General features: G+C 46.5%; 1 protein-coding gene and 1 long non-coding RNA gene across 2 annotated transcripts in view; one reads left to right on the top strand and one right to left on the bottom strand.

Annotated features, from left to right (window-relative positions):
- Positions 1-14,349, bottom strand: part of LOC112860850 (cilia- and flagella-associated protein 337-like) — a 115,830-nt gene extending 101,481 nt beyond the window's left edge. The window contains 5 exon segments of the mRNA XM_086717638.1: positions 4,692-4,775; positions 5,101-5,121; positions 5,124-5,156; positions 14,016-14,115; positions 14,339-14,349. Of these exon segments, the coding sequence (XP_086573764.1) occupies positions 4,692-4,775; positions 5,101-5,121; positions 5,124-5,156; positions 14,016-14,115; positions 14,339-14,349 (249 nt within the window).
- A 4,445-nt stretch (positions 14,350-18,794) lies between these two features.
- On the top strand, positions 18,795-20,750 carry LOC147584846 (uncharacterized). Its single transcript, XR_015253837.1, has 2 exons — positions 18,795-19,189; positions 20,158-20,750. It is a non-coding gene; the product is annotated as an uncharacterized LOC147584846 (long non-coding RNA).
- Positions 20,751-22,271: the final 1,521 nt, after the last annotated feature.

The following is a 22,271-nucleotide window of genomic DNA, read 5'->3' on the forward strand; positions in this document are numbered from 1 at the left end:
CAGAGTGGAGGAGAGCTGTGGGTACACTGGGGCATCTTGGAGCTCCAGACAAGGTGTATCCGGCAAGGGTCACGCATCATCGCAAGCCCTCGCAGGAGCTGGCCCTCAGGCAGGACGTGGGCCATCAGATGGTCTCTCTTCCAGTCCAGAGCTGGGGTGGGGATACGTCTATGCATATGGATTTTGCCCAAGGCTCTGCCTTCTCAGTGTGATGATGCGGGATTCTGACAGACACTTGCCTGCTTCCTCCACACGTTGACTCACTCATAGAAGAAACACAGGTTGAGCACCAGTGGCATACCAAGGGCGGTGCCAGACGCTGAGGCCTCAAGAGCTGAAAGGTATGTTACCTTGCCCTCACAGCATTCGCTGTTTAGCGGGGTCACAAACAAGCAAATGAGGTGATGCAAAATGATTAGTTCTCTGCTCCAGGTAACCATAGACCGCTGTCAGGTTAAAAGAAGCACCTCTTAATTTCTAGGAAAGCTAGGACAGACCCCTTCAAGTGCACGGTGGCCACACTGCCTTCATGTCATCCATTCATTCAACAACATTTATTTGTCACCTGCACGTGTCATGCACATGGTACTAGATTCTGAGGATATTAAAAAAAAAATCATGGGGCGCCTGGGTGGCTCAGTCGGTTGGGCCTCCGACCAGCTCAGGTCATGATCTCGCGGTCCATGAGTTCGAGCCCCGCGTCGGGCTCTGTGCTGACAGCTCGGAGCCTGGAGCCTGTTTCCGATTCTGTGTCTCCCTCTCTCTCTGCCCCTCCCCCATTCATGCTCTCTCTCTCTCTCTCTCTCTCTCTCTCTCTCTCTCTCTTTGTCTGAAAAATAAATAAACGTTAAAAAAAAATCAGGATTCAGAGAGTCATTTCTTAAGCAAAAAATGGGAAGAGAGCATTGTAGGCAAAGGGAACAGTGCATGCAAAGATATAGAAATAAGAAAATAGGGTATCACCTCCTCTACTCCCCCAAAACCCAAAGGCTTGGTGGACGTTGGGACTAAGACTCCCGTTCCTACAGATGCCACCTACGTCTGAAATGCTCACCCTGTGCACTGTGCTCTCCCTACATGTTATTCTTCAGTGCCCTTGCCCTTTTCTGGCATTAAATTTTGACTAAGTCAACATTTCCTAGAAAGAGCCAAGGAGATACTTCCTGGTTTTTAGCAGGGACTAGACTATGAAACCCTAGAACAGTGGGGAGGACGTGGGGGTGTTAGCCATCCCTCCTTACTAAGAGAACGCACAACTTTTAACAGGATACATGCTTCCTCGGAAAAAAGATGACTTTTACCAGCCTCCTTTGCAGCTATATATGACACGTGATTCATTTCTGATGGAAAAGTTAAAAACGTCACAGGCAGCTTCTGGGAACTGTCCTTAAAGGAAAGGAGTGCATCCTTTTTTGCCCCTTCTCTCTGCCTGCCGCCTGGAATGAGAGCATGTCCGCTGGAGTCTGAGCAGCCATCGTGAGCCATGAAGAGGAGCCCACGTGTGGAAGGTGGGAGAGCAGCAAAGCAGGACAGGCTCGCCCTGATGACTCCATGAAGCCCCTTGACTGCCTGACTTTTTACGTGAGAGAGAAAAGAATTTTTATCTTGCTTCTGTCTTGGTGGCTTAGCATTCTCCTGTCACCCTGTAGGTGCACCTAATCTTACCCGATATATTGAGCATTAGTTTCAGACCAGAGTTTGAATCCCGAAGGCTTTCCTGAGTAGCTGAGGGGCTTCAGGTAACTTACTCAGATTCTCCAACCCTCTGTCTTTTCAGCTACAAAAAAAGAATAGGAATGCTTTCCGACAAAGCTATTCTGCTGTTCAGAGACTAATGAAATGAAATATGTAAAGATTCTAAGACGGTATGGTCACACGGTCAAAAATCAATTAATTGTTTGATTAAATAAGAAAGACACAGTTTCATGGCTCCTCGGTGATAGACTGGATAAAATTAACCTTAGTACAAATGGCCCCAAATAATCTGATCCTTGTCCTACATTTTGTTGCCCAGATTCCCCTAGAGGTATAACAGCAGTATGCTGGCTCTTGCCTATGTGCTTCTGGAAATGCTGTTCCCTCTTCTGGAAGACCTTGCCTGTCTGTCCCTCCTTTATGAAGCAATTCCCTTCATCCCTCAAAACTTAGCCCAAGGTTTGTCTCCTCCAGGCCCAACTGCCTGGTCTGGATGATATGCCCCCACGGCCCCCATGTTGAATTAAAAAAAAAATTTTTTTTTGTTAGTGTTTATTTATTTTTGAGAGAGAGAGAGAGAGAGAGACAGAGTGCGAACAGGGGAGGGGCAGAGAGAGAGGGAGACACAGAATCCGAAGCAGGCTCCAGGCTCTGAGCTGTCAGCACAGAGCCTGACACGGGGCTCAAGCCCACAAACTGTGAGATCATGACCCAAGCCGAAGTCAGATGCTTAACAGACTGAGCCACCAAGCACCCCTGAATTTTAGAGTGGCTCTGATCTCTCTGAAGGCGGAGACTATATCTTGACTGACTGTGTGCCACAGGGACTAAAACAAAGCCTTAGTAAATATTCACTAAGTAAATACTGGCCCACTAAATATATAGTGAATGAATGAATGAGAGGATAAGGGAGGGAATGGCTGACTAGGCGACCAGACATTCTTAGAATATAAGTAATTAGACTGCTTTGGTTAAAAAGATCTGCAATGTTGGTAAATCACCCAATAATTTATCCATTTAAAACACTCTCTCCTCCAAACAGAAGTTCTTTGTATAGTATTGCACAAATAGAGGAGAGATTGTTTAAAAATAGGTTCCATTTAATGATCATTTCTCATTGTAGGAGAAATTTTAGACACACCTAAACTTCTACTGTAGCCATTAAAACTGTAGGCTTATACTTAGAAGGGGCATGTTTTTGCTCACATTCCAAGGACAAGATCAAAGAGCTTTACCTTGAATTTGCTTTTATATATGATTTATGATGTAATCAGGAAACCTCAGTCACTAGAGCTTAAAGAGCCCCTTCTATCATAATATGATTATATATACATAATAATTACATAAATATAATTATCTATTGCTATGGACTGAATGTTTGTGTCCTGACCCCACCCCCAAATTCATATGTTGAAATCCTAAAGCCTGATGTGATGGTATTAGGAGGTGGGGCCTTTGGGAGGTGCTTAGGTCATGAGGAGGGAGCCTTTATGAATGATATTCGTGCTTTTATGAAAGAGACCCCACACAGCTCCCAAGTCCCTTCTGCCACATGAGGACATAAGGAGAAGTCTACAACCTGGAAGACAGCCCTCACCTGACACGGATCTCAGACTTCCAACCTCTAGAACTGTGGAGAATAAATGTTGGTTATTTATAAGCCACCCAGGTCGTGGTAATTTGCTAAAGGAGCCTGAATGGCCATTCATTAAGATTTCATACTCTTTTTTTCTTTTTTTTCTTTTTGAGAGAGAGAGAGACGGAGAGGAGAGAGTGTGAGCAGGGGCAGGGAAGGGGAGAGAGAGAGGGAGACACAGAATCCGAAGCAGGCTCCAGGCTCCAAGCTGTTAGCACAGAGCCCGACTTGGGGCTGGAACCCAAGAACCGCGACATCATGACCTGAGCGGAAGTCAGACGCTCAACCGACTGAGCCACCCAGGCACTGCAAGATTTCATATTCTGAGCTAACAACTGAGCTAACCAAGATGGCAGAGGGAATGTTTAAACTTTTTAATTCCAGCAGATTGGGGGTAGAATTGACGTCCACACTCTTTGGAAACAACAGATAGATCTTCCACCACTTAGGATTATCAGGGTAGGTCCTGATAACCCTACTGTAAATTGAAAATATTTTAAGTGGAAAACGCATTTAATATACCTAACCTATCAAACATCATAGCTTAGCCTAGCCTACCTTAAACGTGATCAGAGCACTTACATCAGCCTCCAGTTGGGCAAAATTATCTAACACAAAGTCTCTTTTATAATAAAGCATTGAATACTATACTGAGGGTTGTCTGGGTACAGAATGGTTGTCATCGTATTGTCAGCTTGACCCTCATGAACGCGTGGTTGACTAGGCACTGTGGCTGTGCCCAGCGTTGCAAGAGAGGATCAGACCACATCGCTAGCTCTGGAGAAAAAATAAAAATTCAAAATATGGCTTCTACTGACTGTATATGACTTTCACATAAACTATCATCTGTCGGGGACCGTCTACAGACATAATTAGTGATCCACCAAGAGCCTTTTCCCTTCTTTTCAATAAAAATCTCTAAATACCTTGTTGGTCTAGTATTTTTTAAATAATTTAAAAATATTTTCCCCGGGGCGCCCGGGTGGCTCAATCGGTTGAGCATCCGACTTCGGCTCAGGTCGTGATCTTGCAGTTCGTGAGTTCAAGCCCTGCGTCGGGCTCTGTGCCGACAGCTCAGAGCCTATGGAGCCTGCTTCAGATCCTGTCTCCCTCCCTCTGCCCCTTCCCCGCTCATGTTCTGTCTCTCTCTGTCTCTCAAAAAATGAATAAATGTTACAGAAAAAAATTTTTTTTTAATATTTTCCCCAATAAACTGTTCCGTGAATCAGGTAGATACTAGCAGAAATCACAGTTTAGAGTTGAGAGTGATCTTACAGATGGAACATCAAGCCTAATTGGTTCCTACAGGTGAAGTTTTAACTGTGATTTCAACAACCCAACATTTATAAAATCCATTTACTTTACTCTGTGACCTCATACTCTGCTTCATTATGCATTTGAATGTTTCCATGCCCAGCAGTTGTCCTCCTCTCTTTTCATACTTCTTAGAAGGGAAAAAGAATAATTAGTGATGAACATAGTTGCATTTTTGTTTAGTCTAGGAGCAAGAACCCAAAGGATCGAATGTCTAATTAGACTTACCTAAACCTTGTCAACTTCTAACATTCTATCCCCCCTTGTTCATTTCTCTCATGCATTCGCAATTTGTTTCTAATTGCATTAAGAAATGACAACCAAGGAGAATTTCTTTTTCATTGTTATTTTATAGGAATTTAAAAAGATTGTACTTTTCGCCGAAAAATTAACCATGGAAGAGAGAAGCAAGTTACCCAATGAATATCTAGAAAGCTTACCTGGTCAAGTCTTACCTGAAAGAGTGCTTTTATGTTCTCTGTAGCCCTTCTAGAGTCATTAGATGTGCGATCTCATCAAAACAGAAAAAAAGTTAAAAACATATAATGCTAATGGTAATGCCCATAAAATGCAACTTCTGGAAACCCATAATTTCTCCCTTTATGAGAAGCCAATGAGACAGCTAAGCCTCCGAATAACACTTAGGATAGCCCAACCCTCATTCTTCTAGCCTCTATTCCAATTCAACTGACCTCTTAGTTCCCAGTTCTGGGGGAAGATTGGCTGGATGGGGTTGGAAGGACAGAAGAAGTAGCGAGGTAGGAGGAGGAGAGGAGAGGACAGTCGAAGACCTGTCAGGACCTAGACGGAAATGGGGAAAGGGAGACTGGAAATGTTTTGCTACATCATATTACAGAGACTCTCTTTCTTTCCTGTCAGATGTCCTGTTCAGTACTAGTCCTGTCCTGCTTTCTGCCACATCCTCTGGCCCCAGTTCCATCTCAACCCAGGCTGAACCAAGAGGAAGTCTTGGGAGAAGTGACCTGGGAACATTTTCTGAAGCTATGACTAGAGGGCCCTTGGTACACTGGGTGTGAGGGAAACCAGCTGTCTTTTAGTCATCTGTCCTTAGGTCCATAAACAGACCACCAGAGGTTGCCTCCTCTCACCCCCAGCCTCTGAGCTACCATCTCAACGATTTGGCTTTTATAAATGAAAATGTCTAAACTTCTGGCTTAGAATGAATGAATAAACTGTGCCCAGTGAGTAAAGCCAAGTTAAGCTCCGGTGTCCTTGCACCATGTCACGAGACTTGAGGAAGATACCAAAGGGTGAAATTGGCTATTTCCCCAATAGAATCATCCTCTGAGATCACTACGTCCAGCCTCCAAGCTTCCAAGGTGGTGGCCTTTACCATAAAACTCAGACCGACACCCAAGCTATTGAGAGACACATCATTTCATAAAATTGAAGTACCTTTCAAATTCTATCGTGAATGATCCCATAATTACTTTTTAATTTGCTTTCATCAAGGAACCAAATTGGAAACCCAGCTCCAGAAGGGAAAACACTCCACCCGAAGTTTCTAGTTAAAATTTCCCTGTAGAGCTTTTCTGGTAAGGCCTGAACTCAAAAGGTAGTATTAAAAAGCTGACTGGGGGAATCATCTCCATTGTATCAAAGATGATTCCATCCCACTGAGGGACCATTGCCCTTACCCAACAAAACCTATTACCACCGAATGAAAAATTTCTTGGACCAAACCTCTCTAGATCCAAAAAAAGCAGATGAGAGTTTACGAGGCTTACATACAACACATACAGAAGAAAGTACGTGAATCTGAGGTCTACCAAGATGGCACCTCTCAGAGCATATGACTTCTCATCCTGCACCCTAGATGTGAATTCCAGGGGGTAAAACAATTGTTTAAAGACTTTGAAAATTATTTCCCTTAAGATTGACAAATGATGGGGAAGACATGCTATCATTCCCATTGTTTTACATCGTATCTTTCTGTGTCTTTATGATTTTAAACATACAACATACTTTATGGGCCTATATGTTACATAAGACATGTATTCCTAAACTCACAAAGTGACTCTAGGTTTGTACAAGGCAATAAAAACATGTCGCATGTATGTTATCCTTCCTTCTGTCTTTTCACTGCCCCCGATACCTTTTCTTTCCTCTTAACTTCAAAACTTCCTGAAATTTTATGCTGTGCAATTATTTGTCCACTAACTCCCTGATTATGTGAAATTGGCCTTTGACCTTGCTCTATTTCCATTACTGAAAGAGAATAAACAACAAAAAAATTGCCCTACCTCCCAGGAGGGGGCTCCCCAATCCAGAAAGAGACTAACTCATCTTCTCTCAATAAATTTACTAGAAATGCTGCTGAAAGAGGAGTGTGAACGCCATCATAAATAGTAGGAATGAAGGGCACGAAATCTACAGCTGGTGTGATTATATGATTTATAAGGGGCTTTACAGGAATCTTCATTAAAGTATAAATGTAACCAAAAAGCCTCATTTTCTCCCCAGAGCCATCTCTCCATCCCCAGGAAATATCCTATCCGTCCTGCTTCCTCCTACATTCATGACACTCCCACAGCCTTCCAATCTTCCAGGGTTCACTCTTTGTTATCCTAATCATTCTGTTCCATCCTGGCTACAAAAACAATTTTTCCTGCATCCCCTTCCCCCACCTTCCACCAAAAATAATAATAATAATAATAATAATAACAATAACAACAATAATAATAATAATGAAATGGATGAAAGGTAAGTATTTTTCAGGCTTGCAGTACAAAACGCTGTTAACTAAATTTCCACTGCACTTAAGAAAACAGTTCTTAAATCTCTCAGACCTCATCAAATTTTCATATGTCATGACGGAAATCGAAAATCCAATGATCATTAGCCAACTTCTTTTGAAAAGGCAGCAATATAAATCCGTTTTGGAGAAACACGGCTACAAAACAGAGCCATTATTGTGTTTTTCCTTGAAAATATAAATCAGGCCTTCACATAATTGCATGTTTTTTAAGGCAAATTTGGAACACAAAGCAGAGAAAACATATGTCCCTTCTGGGTACTCCTGTGCTTGGCAGAGCTTGAAAATTCGTAACTGCCATCGACAGCAAGTCACATTGTATCACTAAAAAGCTTGAATGACTTGTTTTCCTACAAATAAAAACAGGGAGAAAAGCCTGACTATTTTATTTCCAAACTATCATAGCTATAGTGACAACCATAAATAATTCAGTCTACAATTGTGGAGTCACATTTTAAAGATATTATCTATTGCCCGGCAATGCATTTTGCTTTACTCAAATGCAATTTCATAGAAAATTACCTGGATAATTCTCTAATATCCTATATTAGAGGGGAATTCATGGAGCTATGATTCTGCTTGTCCTTACACTGCAGTCTCCCCAAAGCAAGTGGTTTTTATGATTAGAGTGGTTTTCCCATAAGGATTCATTTGCCTGCTGGTTGCTCATTTGCATTGCAAATGAGCTCTCCTATTGTTACAACCCAACATCTCCGTGCTGCTCACTGTAAGAGTCTCCTCAGTCAGGATGGTTTAGGGGTAATTTCACATCTCCGACAAGGGAATTGACTAATTAATCGAATAAAGTATCCTTTTGAAAATCTGTTCCTTGAGCGGCTGTCTCTATAGCTTCAGAAAATAGATATGATCCTGTGCTCTTAAGATTCTCAAAGAGAAAATAACTCCAGAGGGTTTGGGGAGTTCTACGGGTTGAAATTTAGGAGATTCCGTGGCAGATCGTCCCGATGAAGAGGAAAAGAGTCAGGCTGCAGGGAGTTGTGCGACGAACGTACATGGTGAAAGCATCTGTGTGCCAAAAGATCATAGCATAACCTAGGGAAGAAGACGAAAAAAAAAGGGAGAGGGGGGGTATTCTGGGTGACTGTTCCGGGAACTCTCAAAGCCACCATCAGCCACGGCTCTAAGGCTCTAAAGACAGATGGTCGTCTTAGCCATGTTCGGAGCAGGAAGATCAAAAGAGTAGCTTCAGTTTTGAAATAATGACTGCAGCCTAAGGCAACACGGCCACACCCTCTAACCTTGATCGAGTGTATCGTGAGCTGGCCACTGGGCACTTTATCTGCATGTTTCCATCAACCTTCACAACTCTGTAAAGGAGATTATGTTCCCTATTTTAGATGTCAGGAAACAGGGGCGCCTGACCGTCTCGGTCAGGCAAGCGTCCGACGCTTGATTTCGGTTCAGGTCGTGATCTCACGGTTCCCGGGATAGAGCCCTGTGTCCGGCTCCGCGCTGACAGCACTGAGCCTGCTTGGGATTGTCTCTCTCCCCTCTCCCCTCTAAACAAACGAACAAACAAACACGCAAATAAATATAGGGAAACTGAGGCACAGAGAGGCCAATGAACTTTCCCAGCTTCACACAATTCACACAACTAGTAACTGCTGGAACCAGGATCCCCACACAGGCTGCCTGTGCCGCTGACCAGGTCACTGATCGCCCAGCTCGATGTTTTGGTGCCCAGCCTCTGCCCGAGGGCCTGGGCCAGCTCCCAGGGGAACACAGACAGATGAATAGACTGTGGAGATATATGGACTTCAAGACCTCTACCGTTCACTATCACTCCCATCCCTCCTCTGGACAGTCTAAAAATCAGAGTGGATTGTTTTAGCTCGGGTGACTGGTACCCTAAAGGTGGCCTTCAAATTCCCCTTTACTTGGAGGTATTCTTACTTTCTTATTTTGGTTATGGTCATATGTTGTGTGGTTAAAAGTGTGGTGACATTGGAAGAGGCAAATCCTCTCCCTTTCCTCAGCGAGTATTCAAGACTTCCCACCACAGGGAGATTTTATAGCTTGTGTAAGCTCTTAAGAGGATCCAAATTCGTTACAAGGAGCAGCCCAAGCATTTCCCAGCTTGCTTCTCTAAATTAGTCTAAAATGAATACATTGCTGCTTTTCCAGCTGCTTGGGTAGATCCCATGGCCTCCTAGTGGTTTAAAGAGAGAAAGAGAGAGAGAGAGAGAGAGAGAGAGAGATGCTTCCTCCAGCCTCACCAAATAAGTAGGACACAGCTGACCTTGCATGTGTATTCTGATCAACAGTAGTGACCAAGTACTATGTCGAGGAGAATTCTGAGGCAATATTCACTCTTGGCAGAAAAAGGCCAGGGTGGATTTGCTCTGCCGCAAGCACCGGAGGGACAAGTGAGTACAGGAACAACAGATCTGTACCACGAGCAAGGCAGCCAGGGAAAGAGCCAGAGAAAGACTGAGCTGGAAGTGATCTTAGGACCCATATGGTCACCCCCCTTCCTTTACCGTGGGGAAACTGAGGACCAAAGAAGATAAGTAACTTGCCCAAGGTCACAGTAAGATCACGTCTGGTTTCCTTCCACAACAGAAATGGGATGAAGCCTTCCCCTTGCTGGAACGGTTGACTGGAACTTTCCCCTTGAACCAAAAGCAGAGTTAGAGGGACAAGGATGTTCCTGCGAAGGGAAGAGAGGCTCCTGTCCTACCTTCCAGAATTCTAGGCACCAGCTGTTGAAAGTCAAGATCAGAGAAGGGAAGACCAATAGCCTGGGGACAGAATCAATCAAAGCAAATCCAAGGTCATCGCTCATTGTTGTGGCAAACTGTGAAAATGGCCCTCGTCACCTGCCAGGTTACAATGTCTTCCCACCTCCTTTCTGGATTTGGCGTGGAAACTTGCTGCTTTGGTCAATGGAAAATTAGAAAACGTGCCGCAAACAGAGGCGTAAAAAGTGTTTGCACAACTGGACGTGACTTCTTGCTTATGCCATCAGCATAAGGACACGCCAGGTCTAGCCTGCTAGAAGATGAGGGACACTCATCTCAGATTGTCCCAGGAGTCCCGGCCACTCAGGTCTTAGATCAGCTGACAGCCTGCTGGTTTCCACACGTAAGCCAGCCAGGCGTGATGAGCGCAGCTGACTCTGCGGGCATGTGAGAAACCAGCAGGGAGTGTTGGATGCCACTGAGGTTTTGTGCTTTTTGCTAGGCAGGGTCACTGTGGCACTGGATAACTGCCACGCTGTCGCTCACAGATTGGCCGGGGTCCCACCACAGGCACGTATGCCTGAAATATCAGCCCTTGCAACGTTAGGTACTGTGAACCACGACTTCTAAACTCTCTTTTATATCACAATCCTCAGTGAGAATCTGTTAAACATATACATGCATGCATGCTATAAATTACATATGTGTAAATACACATACATAAGCTCAGAAAACATTGTGAGCATGTGTATATATATATATATATATATATACTCATGCACACATATGATTTATAGCATGCATACATGTGTGTGTTTAACACATTCTCAGGGAGGATTTTGATATAAAAGAAAGTTTGAAAGTCCTGATTTTGTGAAACGCTATTTCCCTTTAATATATTTGATGCACTCTCCTTCTTATTCTATTCTCTTTTATTTCCTTTTTTTTTTTTCTCCCCCTGAGTCGTGCTTATTATCATCCACTAGGCCGATTTCATGACCCGCTGGCGGGCCGGGACCTGCGGTTTGAAGACCACAGCAGACCGTGTCACAGACTTTCTCACGTTAGCAAATGGGCCTCATTCGTTTTTGTGTTCTCGGTACCCTTGTCAGTCACGGGCACAAACAGTCACTCAACAGATATTTGTTGAATTCGGTTGAATTAAGAGAAGCTTATAGCCACCAAATTCCTCGGTTTGCATTTTTAATCCCTGCCTGCTGGATCTTCCCTTATCTCCCAAGACTTCAGAGTCACGACAATTACTCTTCCCCCAGCTCCGTTCCTAGACTCGACAGAAACCATTTCTGAGTCACTGTTCACACACAGCTCCATCCGGGCCAAGAATCTGGTGCCCTATCTGTCCACTCTCAGTGACAGACCAGCCGCAGAAGTGACAATCCCACTCTGAGTCTGCGCAGGTGGGTGTATGATGGTGGAGAGATAAAGGTAGGTACTGGATCACGTTAACCATTGCTTCCGTGAGTCGAGCATGCTGTCCAGCACAGAGTAGGTGCCCAAAAAATACCTATACAGTTGAACTTAGCTTACTTCAATCCTCTGGGTCTTGGTTTCTTTACAGAAAAGACAGGACGTTTGGTCCGGTTCTTCCCAGCCTTAAAAGCCAAGCTCTACGTGGTGCCAGCCAAATTTGAGTGTATGCACACGTGGGATGAGAAACTACCTACATACTGTGCTTTAACTGTGTCAAGAAGGACCCCACGTCCCCGACAGATGCTCTGCTCAGTGACCAATGTCAGAGTCCAGCTAGAGTTTTCTTCTTCACATTAAGGTACCCAGCCTCCCTGAAGCACAAAATCTTCTGCAAGGGTCAATTCAAGCTATTATCAGTCTGGCACACCCAAAAAAGAAAGAAACTTCTGGGTCTTGCCTTGGGAGGGCATTCAGAGAGGGAGGGGTATTCTATGAAGGAGCAGGTGGAACCAGAAGAAGGCTGGAGCCCTCGGGGATGGAATAAGTCTGGAGACGGTGATGATAGACTCGAACGAGCCCACAATGGGCTGGCTGTGCTGTCTGCTGTCTTTCCTGGGCTCCTTCCCCCTGGCCGTGGGCACAGAAGTTAGGGTAGAGCTGAAAAAGTCTTCCTCTCCTACATCCAAAGCCAGTACTCTATGAGCAACTCTGGCTCTTCCAGTTTCTAACACAAACTAAAAATAACTGCTGTGTGCCTGTTTTCCCACAGCTGACTTAAATATGTGCCACACAGGCCAGCCCTTTTGCTTTGAAGTGCCTTCAACCCACAGCCTCCTGCACCGCCTGGATTCCTCACCCTCCCACACCCGCCTCGTGCCAGGAGATTCAGATCCTGTCGCTATCCGGGACGGCAACGGGGAGCCCCCTGCCAGGCACAGCCCAGTCACCGTGTGGCCAGGGCAAGTGCAATTTGCAAAGGATCAGACCCCAGGCTGGCCACAAGCAGCTAAAAACTCACCCTCAACTACAAAATGCCCCCCGTAGCTCGGCCATCCTCTGGCGATGGTGGAAGCTTCCTTCAATCGTGGGCGAGCGCACAAGAATCTAATGGGTAGAGCAAAGGCTCCCTACACGGAGCCACTGGTTTCAGACTTGTAGAGCTGCCACCCACTTTCCATCATGATGCAGCGCCCACTCAGAAAACAAAGGCTTCACCAAACACCACTTGCGCGTCTTCTGGAAGAACTCTGGTGTGAACGACCGTCCGTCTTTCCTTTAGTCCTATTCCGGGAAATCACTTTCCATTAGTTGATCTCACCCACAGTGTGCAGATCCCGTCCCCAGGAAAGCTCCTTTTGATAGATGGGTTGCGTGGGTCACAACGGCGAAAAGAACAAAACCCAGTTCTTCGCGCCTCATGATCCACTTCTAACCTCACTGTCCCGCAGTCATCGTGTATCGGCCCCTCCGGCCCTGTGTGCCTCAATCGCTTGTCTTGGCGTGTCCTGTTTCCTCCATGTGGATGGCCTCTACTGCACACGGTCTTGGAAAAACTGCTACTCATCCTTGGAGACCCGTCTCTAATGCCACGTCCTCCATGAAGCCTTTCTTGCCCCCTCCCCATCTCCTCATTAGGAGCATGTCTTTGATCTGCAAATCTTCCTCTCTTACCGAGCTCCTCCTCTGAAAAGCAGCCACGAATCCGTCATCCCCTGCCCAGCTTTTTGTCATTTCTCTGTTATTTACTTACTATGTTTCTTTAAATAAACTTGTTTGTTTTACATGCTACCTTCTTTAGCCTCATCCTAAATAATAGTAATGAATGAAATCAAGGCTTTGATGTACTTGCTAGAGTTCTAGCACACATTTACCTGAATACTTCACTGTTACTAAAATTTTAAAAATCTCAGCCTACTACCATGTCCTGTGAGGAAAAGCCGTGCTAGTTGTATAAAGTCTCGAGAGACTATATTTTACTTAAGTTTGAGTTTTCTCTGGGGCTCCGTACACGGTATTGCCCCATAAATGTTTGCTGAATTGCAATCAAATAAAACGGATTAATTGGAACGTATTCACACCCTTGACACGTTAGCATGAATCCGATTTATGTGAGGAGGCAATTGTGACCTTGAAAAGCAAAGAATGATACTGGAAAGCAGCCGGCCGTGTAAAAAAAAAGTTGCAAGACATGGAAAGGAGGGAGAGCAAGAAGCACGGCGAAGCTGGCCATGGGTTAGACGGAAAGGTCTGGGAGGTGCGTGCATTAGGGGAGAGGTGGTTAAGGAGCAGCAAGGACAGGGAGGACCTTATGCGGGAGGACACCACAGCGCACCCAGTAGGATCTCTGGCTTTAAACTGGGTTATCGGCCCTGGACCCTAGGGGATTCCAGCCAAGCCCCAGAGCTCTGCCCAAGAGACTGCATAGCCCAGGACGTTGTGGTCCCGCTCCCTGCCCCCTTACCTTTTCCGCCCTCGGGCTCCAAGCCAGGCCCGCGGGGTGCGGTGGCGTCCTCCCCTGAGCCAGACCCTCCATCCCGATGGAGTGGCTGCACATCCTCTGCCTGGCAAAGCAGGCCCGAAGCAGCCAGGCCGGGGGGGGGGGGGGAGGGGGGGGGTTGGCCCTCTGCAGCCCCTACTCCCCTGCAAGCTGAGGTCCAGTGGGGCAAGTCTGGGCTCTGAGCGTTACCGGCTCCCCCAGGATGGCTGCGGTGTCCAGGATGCTGTCCAGACCCCAGCCCGGAACATGGTCACGTTAGGGGTCTCAGTTAGAAGACCGGGTCCCACTCCACCGCCATTGCCCTCGAGCCCACCTGCAACTCCCTTGGGAGCAGACTAAGCAGCCGCCTTCTCAGAAGTGGCACCAGAAGTAGGAAAGGACTTTAGGGTGGGGGTGTGTGGGGGCAGGATCTCTGCCTTCACTGACCAAGACGAAAGACAGCAAGCTGAGCTCTTCCCGCCCTGCTTTAAGGAAAAAAAAGGATAAAGGAAGAAAAAGACACCCAATATAAGCCTAGAACTACTAATTTCTCAAATATTTTTCAGTTCTGGACAGACAATGTAACAAGTAAGCAGGAAACTATTAAGACAAAATCCATAGAAGTTAAGGATTGTAATTAAATAAGGGCTACACCAAAGTGAATCTGTCATCATTTTTATTGTAGTGCATGGTAATTAGATATAAGTGACAAGTTGTTTAAGCAATAATCCTAATTACTATTAATTTTACAAGACTGTTATGGGGGCTGCTCGGGAAAATCCCCAAAGGTGCCTGAGATTGCTGCTTTTTCGACGTAAGCATTTCCGTCTTAAAGAAACAGAGGCAATAATAGATCCTAGACTTTTTTCATAGGTACGTGCCCTTTTGTATTTGTGCTCAGAGAGAGAAACACTTGCTAGTCCCTTGCCTAAATTTCTTGCTCACTGGGATTTTTTTGAAATATAGAGACTCAGAAGAAACGCATCTCTTTGGCTGCCAAGTCAGGCAAAAGAAGTTTGTAATCTCATTTCATGTTATCGGGCTCATAATCTGGGCTCTCGGGAAAGGAACAAACAGGTAGACCAGTTATGCCGCTCAGAGGCTCAGCTGTAACCTATAGGGTAGACTGTGGGTCCTCCTGAAGGTTCAGGATTATTGAGTGATTAAGAGGGCATCTTTCAGAGCATCCTGGGTATTATTACTCGAATGCTGGATGTAGAAACTGAATCTACAGAGCCTGGGAAAACCTCTGAGTAGAGTCTCTTACTCTTGGTGCCCTGGAATTTTATTTCATGTGACCAAAAGAACATAGAGTCTGTCCTGGAACAAAACCTCCCTGACAATGGTGGGTCTTACACCACAAACAGCCAAACCAGGCTTTTCCCGGATATGAGGAGGGGAGGGGAAAGAGAGCCAGAGGCGAACTGAGTTGAGTAGGATTTGGATGAGTAGTGGAGGGGAGAAGAGTAGGGATGCTATGGGAACATGGGCATTTAAATGAAGTACCTTGGATAACTGAAGTGAGGGCCCTGGACCTCTGCAGGAAGAAGCCAAAGGGAAGAGAGTAGGCCAGGATATGGAAACATTGCAGAAGTACAATCCTTTTTTTTTTTTAATTTTTTTTTTCAACGTTTTTTTTTATTTATTTTTGGGACAGAGAGAGACAGAGTATGAATGGGGTAGGGGCAGAGAGAGAGGGAGACACAGAATCGGAAACAGGCTCCAGGCTCCGAGCCATCAGCCCAGAGCCCGACGCGGGGCTCGAACTCACGGACCACGAGATCGTGACCTGGCTGAAGTCGGACGCTTAACCGACTGCGCCACCCAGGCGCCCCAATCCTTTTTTTTTTTTAAAGGATGGTAGCGTTTAGAGATACAGCTACTTGGCTTACGAAGCTTAATTTCCCCAACTGTGAAATGATCATAATCCTAGTACCTAACCCCCAGGGTAAAAAGTAAACGTGAGATGGAAAAGTGTATGTCAAGTATTTAGAGCAGTGCAAGACGTAGAGTTGGTGCTCTGCTCATATTAGCTATTGTTATTATTGCGTTATTATTGTTATTAAGGCTTGTCCTGCCCCCTCCTATCCTACATGAGATGGACCAAGGGCCCCTGACCCTCTTGCCCACGGCTGGTTGGGTGAGGTAGAAAAGATTTCCAGCAGCCCATCATTATCCAGTCATGTCCCCTAAAATGAGAAAGTGGGCTAAGGAATCTCTAGGTTCCATTTGGGTTCTAAACATTATTGTTAATCTACTTATTTTTTTTTTTTTTAATTTTTTTTCAACGTTTATTTATTTTTGGGACAGAGAGAGACAGAGCATGAACGGGGGAAGGGCAGAGAGAGAGGGAGACACAGAATCGGAAACAGGCTCCAGGCTCTGAGCCATCAGCCCAGAGCCCGACGCGGGGCTCGAACTCACGGAACGCGAGATCGTGACCTGGCTGAAGTCGGACGCTTAACCGACTGCGCCACCCAGGCGCCCCTGTTAATCTACTTATTATCCAGCTTAGCAGAATCTATACTCCCCAAACCTGCAGCTCGTCTACCAGCCTCTGAGTTCTGGAAGCAGTGACCCTTCAGAATGAGGGTGGCTGTGAGTGGCACAGCGTCGCTGAAACTCTCTATTCATTTCTTCATTCATTCTCTTACCGAGACCAGCATTTGTTGAGCGCATGACCTATACCGGACATTGTGTCAGATCTTGGCGCTATAAAGACAAAAGAGATTACAGACAGGTGAGCCAATGATTTTAACACTGCAATAAACGCCATGTTGCGGGGGAGCACCATAACAACAGAGAGGAAGCACTTAACTCTGGCTGGACGGGTCCGGGTGGGGAGGTGCTTCCCAAAGGAGAAGCCATTGGAGAGAGAAGTATTCGTTCCAGGAAGACCAGAAGGGCAGTGCCTTCCAGGAAGAGCCAGAGCAAGTAGACCAGTGCAGAGGCCAGAGCGAGCTGGATGCTGGATGTCGTCAGGGAGCTCCACGCAGTTGAGCAGGGAGATGAAAGACACAAGGGCAAAAAAATTAGTGGGGGTCAGATCCTGAAGGAGCGTGTATGTCACACTAAGGAGGTTTCATCCTCAAACAACGGAGAGCCAATGCCAGCAAGATATTTTAGAAAGACCCTTCTCTCTGTAGCAAGAGGAAAGATTAGAAGGGACCGAACGTGTTTGCAGGAGTCCACAGAAAACTGTAGAGGGCCTGAACCACAGCAGTAGCAGGAGTGGAGATGATGGTAGATGTCTGAAGTAACAGACTTCCGTGACTTTGTTGTGGGGCAGGTGAAGGATGGCTCCGGGTTTTGGACGAGATACATGGGGAGAGGCTATTAGAAAACCATGGCGAAAGGAAAAAGACGTGCCACTCAAGATCATACTGAATCAAAGCTCCTGTTGAGATAGCCAGGAAGAGAGATCTACCAGACGATCAGAAGTAGAGGTCTGGAGCGCTGGAGACCCGCCTGGGACACCGCCCCACGGTGGTCACTGCAGCGTGAGTGGAGGCAGGGAAGGCTGTGTGGAGAGTGTCTTGTTCTCACTCAGAAATGTCAGCGTCACTGTTGATCGCGTGCCCGGGGAGCCAAGCACCTAATGGTGATGCTCAAGGTCGGCAATTCAGAGGAGCTAATGCACACACGTTAATAAAAAAGGATCTGGTTTGGGGGACAGATCTTGGGCAATTGGAAGCCTGAAGACTTGAGCACAAGGGAGAGAAGAGCCAGAGGCAAAGCCTGGAGCCAGAGACATTGGTGCATGCCCTTGCATGAAGTTTGGGAGGTGGAGGTGGGGGTTCCACTGTTCCCAGAATCCCGGGCAGCCTTCACTTCCCGGGCTGCAGGGTCTCTCCTTTTGGAGAGATGGCTTCCATCCTTATGGCTCCTGGGTCCCAGCATGCCGAGAGCTGTTCTAGTCTCATTTCCCTGGGATGGCCCCACCGTTGAACCAGCTGCCCGGTCCCCGAGTCTGAGACCTTTTTAATTCTTCCTTCTCCTCACTTTCCTGGGAGCAGAACCACCGTTTGAATAGCTGCCCAAACGCGGGAGGGTAGTCATCTTGTGCCCCCTTTCTGGCCATGTGTCCTCTTGACCGACCCACCAAGTCATTCAATCCTGTTATTCTCTGTTCCCATCCCCCCCAACCTGGTGGTTTCTGGGTCTCCCTGACTCTTGAAGCTCCCATCCCTGATTCTTCTCGAGCCCAGATCCACTTGCCTGCAGACCCTTTCCTCACGCCACCCTCTGCTCGAAGCTCCCCACTGCCCTACGGAACTGCCCACCTGCCACTCTCTGGTTTTCTGCCCACGGGCAAATTATGTAACTTCCGTGACCTTAATTTTCTTGTCTGTCTTTCTCGGATCAGCTGGTGTCCCAAGGACTTTTTGTGACTTCTCTGCTGCATTTTAAAGATTCCCATCACCTCAGACCTGTTAGGATGTCTTATTATAAAGAGATGAGATGACAAATGTGGACAAGGATGCGAAGAAAAGGGACCCTCGTGCCCCACTGGTGGGAATATAAACAGACACAACCACTATGGAAAACGGTATGGAGGTTCCTCAAGAGATTAAAAATAAAAATATCGTATGATCCAGCAATCCCACTTCTGGATGTTTCTCCAAAAGAAAAAAGAAACAAAAAAGGAAATCCTGTCTTTTGCAATAACACAGATGAACCTGGAGAGCATCATGCTACGTGAAATAAGCCAGACAGAGAAAGACAAATACTGCCTGGTACGAATTAAATGTGGAATCTAAAAAAAAAAAAAAGTCAAACTCGTAGAAATAGAGGAGACAGCAGTGGTTGTCAGGAGATGGAGGTGGGGAAAACAGGGAGAGTTTGGTAAAAGGATACAAACTTTCAGTTATAAGGTCTGAGGATCTAATGTATAACCGTGGTGACGACAGTTGATGACATTGTATTGTATAATTGAAATTTGTTGAGAGAGTAGAACCTAAATGTTCTCACTTAAAGAAAGGTGGGGGGGGAAGAGAAGAATCTCCTGATGGGTTTCCACACCAACTCACATAAACCCTCTGGCTTACAGGTCTCCCCCCCCAGCCGCGGGATGCACAGGACTCGTCTCCTCAAAGACCTTCTGCTCACGTGGTTTGCACCTGAGGCACCTCTTCAGTGTCGCAGGTGTATAAACTGAGGTAGAACAAGTCCAGGCATGCTGCTGTCCAGTGGTGGGGGTGGGATACAGCCTAGGTCTCTCTGTCAGCTTGTTCTTCTTTGATTCTGACCAAGATTAGGGCCAGTGATGGGGGACAAGTCATGTCATAACATCACAAAACACCACCTAATTCTAAATGTTTTCTTGATTTTTGTGAATATCAGTGGCTCTCTCTTTGGGAACATCCCCTAATTGGGAACACCCAATACGCGTGCGGAAGCCCTGATCCCCCGGTGTGCTAGTACTTGGAGACTGGACCCTTGGGAGGTAACAAGGTCATGAGGGTAGAACCTCAGTGAGTGGATTCGTGCTCTTATAAAAAGAAACACAAGAGGGATGATCGGTTTTTCCGTGATGTGAGTACCCGGGAAGTTGACTGTTTATAAACCGGGAAGAGATGCCTCAGCAAGAATCCCACGGTGCCCACCATGCCAGCACCCTGATGCTTGGGCTTCCAGCTTCCAGAAGCACGAGAAATCCATATATGCTGTTTAAGCCACCCGGTCTGTGGTATTCCGTTGTGGCTGCCCGAGCTAACTCAGACCCCTATGGCAGTGAATTTCGGTTTGTATTGACATTTTAAAAATTATTTTGAGAAGGGGAGAGAGAGCATGAGTGGGGGAGAAGGGCAGAAGGAGAGAGAGACTCTTAAGCAGGCTCCACGCTTAGCATGGAGCCTGGCGTGGGGCTCGATCCCTGGGATCGACCCTGGGATCACGACTTGAGCAGAAATCAAGAGTTAGACGCTCAACAGACTGAGCCACCCAGGCTCCCCTGTGCCGACATGTTTGAATGGAACCATCATGGACCATTCCTGTCTGTCCTCCCTTCCTGCAGCCCTTTTACTGGGGCCTGCCTGCCTCTCACCACATTCCCACTATTTGCCTGTGCTCGACCACCTTCTCCTTTCCCTTCGTGACTTTTTGTTTCTGGCTCTTGTCTTCCCAGCCAACATAGGTCAGCTCCCAACATCTGATCAGGCCCTCTTTTTGGAGAAGACCCACGGGGCCCGCTTTTCCAGTTGACTAACCAGCCTGCTCCCTCACCTCTGACCTGAGTGCCGCCCTTCGCTGTTCTGACCTTTAGCGGCCATGGCAGAGCTTCTCGTCACCTGCTCTACCCCACACAGCTCCTCCCACGCTCCCCACTCCATCCCCCAACCTGCTTAAACACAGACACAGAAGAGGTACTGAAGAAGTCCTGTGCAAATAGGAGCTTTAAAAAAGCTGAGCAGTTCAATCAAGAACTAATCCAAACCATCACAGGGGTGCATTTGTGCGGCGGCCAGATCAGAGCCAACACTAACATCCTTGGCTCCCTTGGATTCTGTCTGCAGAATGTGCTTACCAGGCTGGGAGACATGGGCCCGTCTCAGATCACGAGCTGGCATGCCCTGGTTGCCCATGGCAACCCAGCTGCGCTGGAGCGTTAGCATTTGTAAATGTGTGTGGGCTTAAAATTATATTATTGATTCTGTCTGGAAGATGATAGTCTGATTTGTATATAGCTCTGAATAAATTACTCATTATCCTTTACAGCCATCAGAATATGAGTCTCTCTCTTTCTCCTTTAAAAAAAAAATTAGAGAGACAGCAAATCGTGTCAGCAGATGTGGAATGAAATGTTTCCCATAACAACCGTACCAGAGGAACCAACATCCAGGGCACCAGCCTGGGAAGTTGTCTGGGCATTCCTGAATAGATAACTAACGGAATGGCTTTGGGAGGGATGGATATTATATTGGATAGCCTACTACAAAGGGACCGTAAGGTGTAGCTTGAATTACAGTGACAAGCAGATGGGAACAGAGGAAATTCAGCCCTACCCCGGGCTTGATTAGTTCAAGCTGAACCCGCGATTTCTCTTCCGTTTTCTTTGATGTGTAGTATACAAGCAGGAAGATTGAAACATTGTTCTGATTCATCACCCCTCCCCCACATCCATGCTGTCTGCCCTGTAACCCAGTAGATCTTTCCGCAAAAGGCGTCCCCGTACCGCTCTGGGTCTTGTAGCTTGCTTTGCCTCGTTGGCCAAAGTGGCAGTGTGCCAGTTCTGAGCCCACGACTTAAGAGGCTTCAAATGTTTGCATTTTCCCTGTCGTGCCTTTGTTGCCATCACCGTGCAAAGAACTTCCTTTGAGAACTGCTGCCCCTTCAGTTGGGACCCGGGATAAATACAAGTGGAACGGAGTCATCCCTGTCACACCCAGCTAGAGTGACGGCGTCAAGAACTATCCCAGCAATGCCCAACCTAGATGAGCCACTGCAGCCAAGCGGCAGATGCGTGGGAAGTAATGCTGGCCAAGATGTCACAGGTGCTTGTTATGCAGCAGTAGCTGACTGGTGTAATTCTCCATCTGTCCAACATCACGGTGTATCAGCATCATTAATGACGGCAAAGACAAGAATAACATCCCTCAGCTGAACAGTTCATTAGTCACTGACCCAAGGCTTCTTGAGAGAAAATGCAGGTTTCGTCACAATTTCACTTCCCATTGGGCCCTCATTGTGCATTCACTATGAAACATGGTTTTGCTACCAGGAGCACGATGGAGGCCAATGCTTCTGAGAGAAATCCGAGTAAATTAGAAGATTCCACGGCCACCACTCCTTTAGCGCTCATGCAAGTCCTGTCGAAAACATTGGTGGGGGGCACCTGGCTGGCTCAGTCGGTTAAGGGTCCAGCTCTTGATTTCAGCTCAGGTCACAACCTCACCGTTCATGAGTCCGAGCCCCGCATCTCTGCTTGGGATTCTCTGTCGCCCTCTCTCTCTGTCCCTTCCCTGCTTGCTCTCTATCTCTCTTTCTCAAAATAAATAAATAAACATCAAAAAAAAGAAAAAGATTGGTGGCATTCTGTTTGAACTGGGGAGGAAGACGCCATTACACCTGTCAGAAGGCACTGTGAAGGTGCCTTTCAATTTACCCCAGAATGAACATCTTTTATCAGAATGCCACCCATTATTACCCCCAAGCCCTTTCTAACCTTCACATTTCCATTCTCCAATCAAGGTATGTGCTGCATTAGCACATCCAATCAATTTGCAGCAAATGTTTGTTGGG

Source organism: Puma concolor, chromosome A1 (assembly GCF_028749965.1).
Source record: "Puma concolor isolate L17-30 chromosome A1, mPumCon1.1.hap2, whole genome shotgun sequence".
Taxonomy (NCBI): Eukaryota; Metazoa; Chordata; class Mammalia; order Carnivora; family Felidae; genus Puma; species Puma concolor.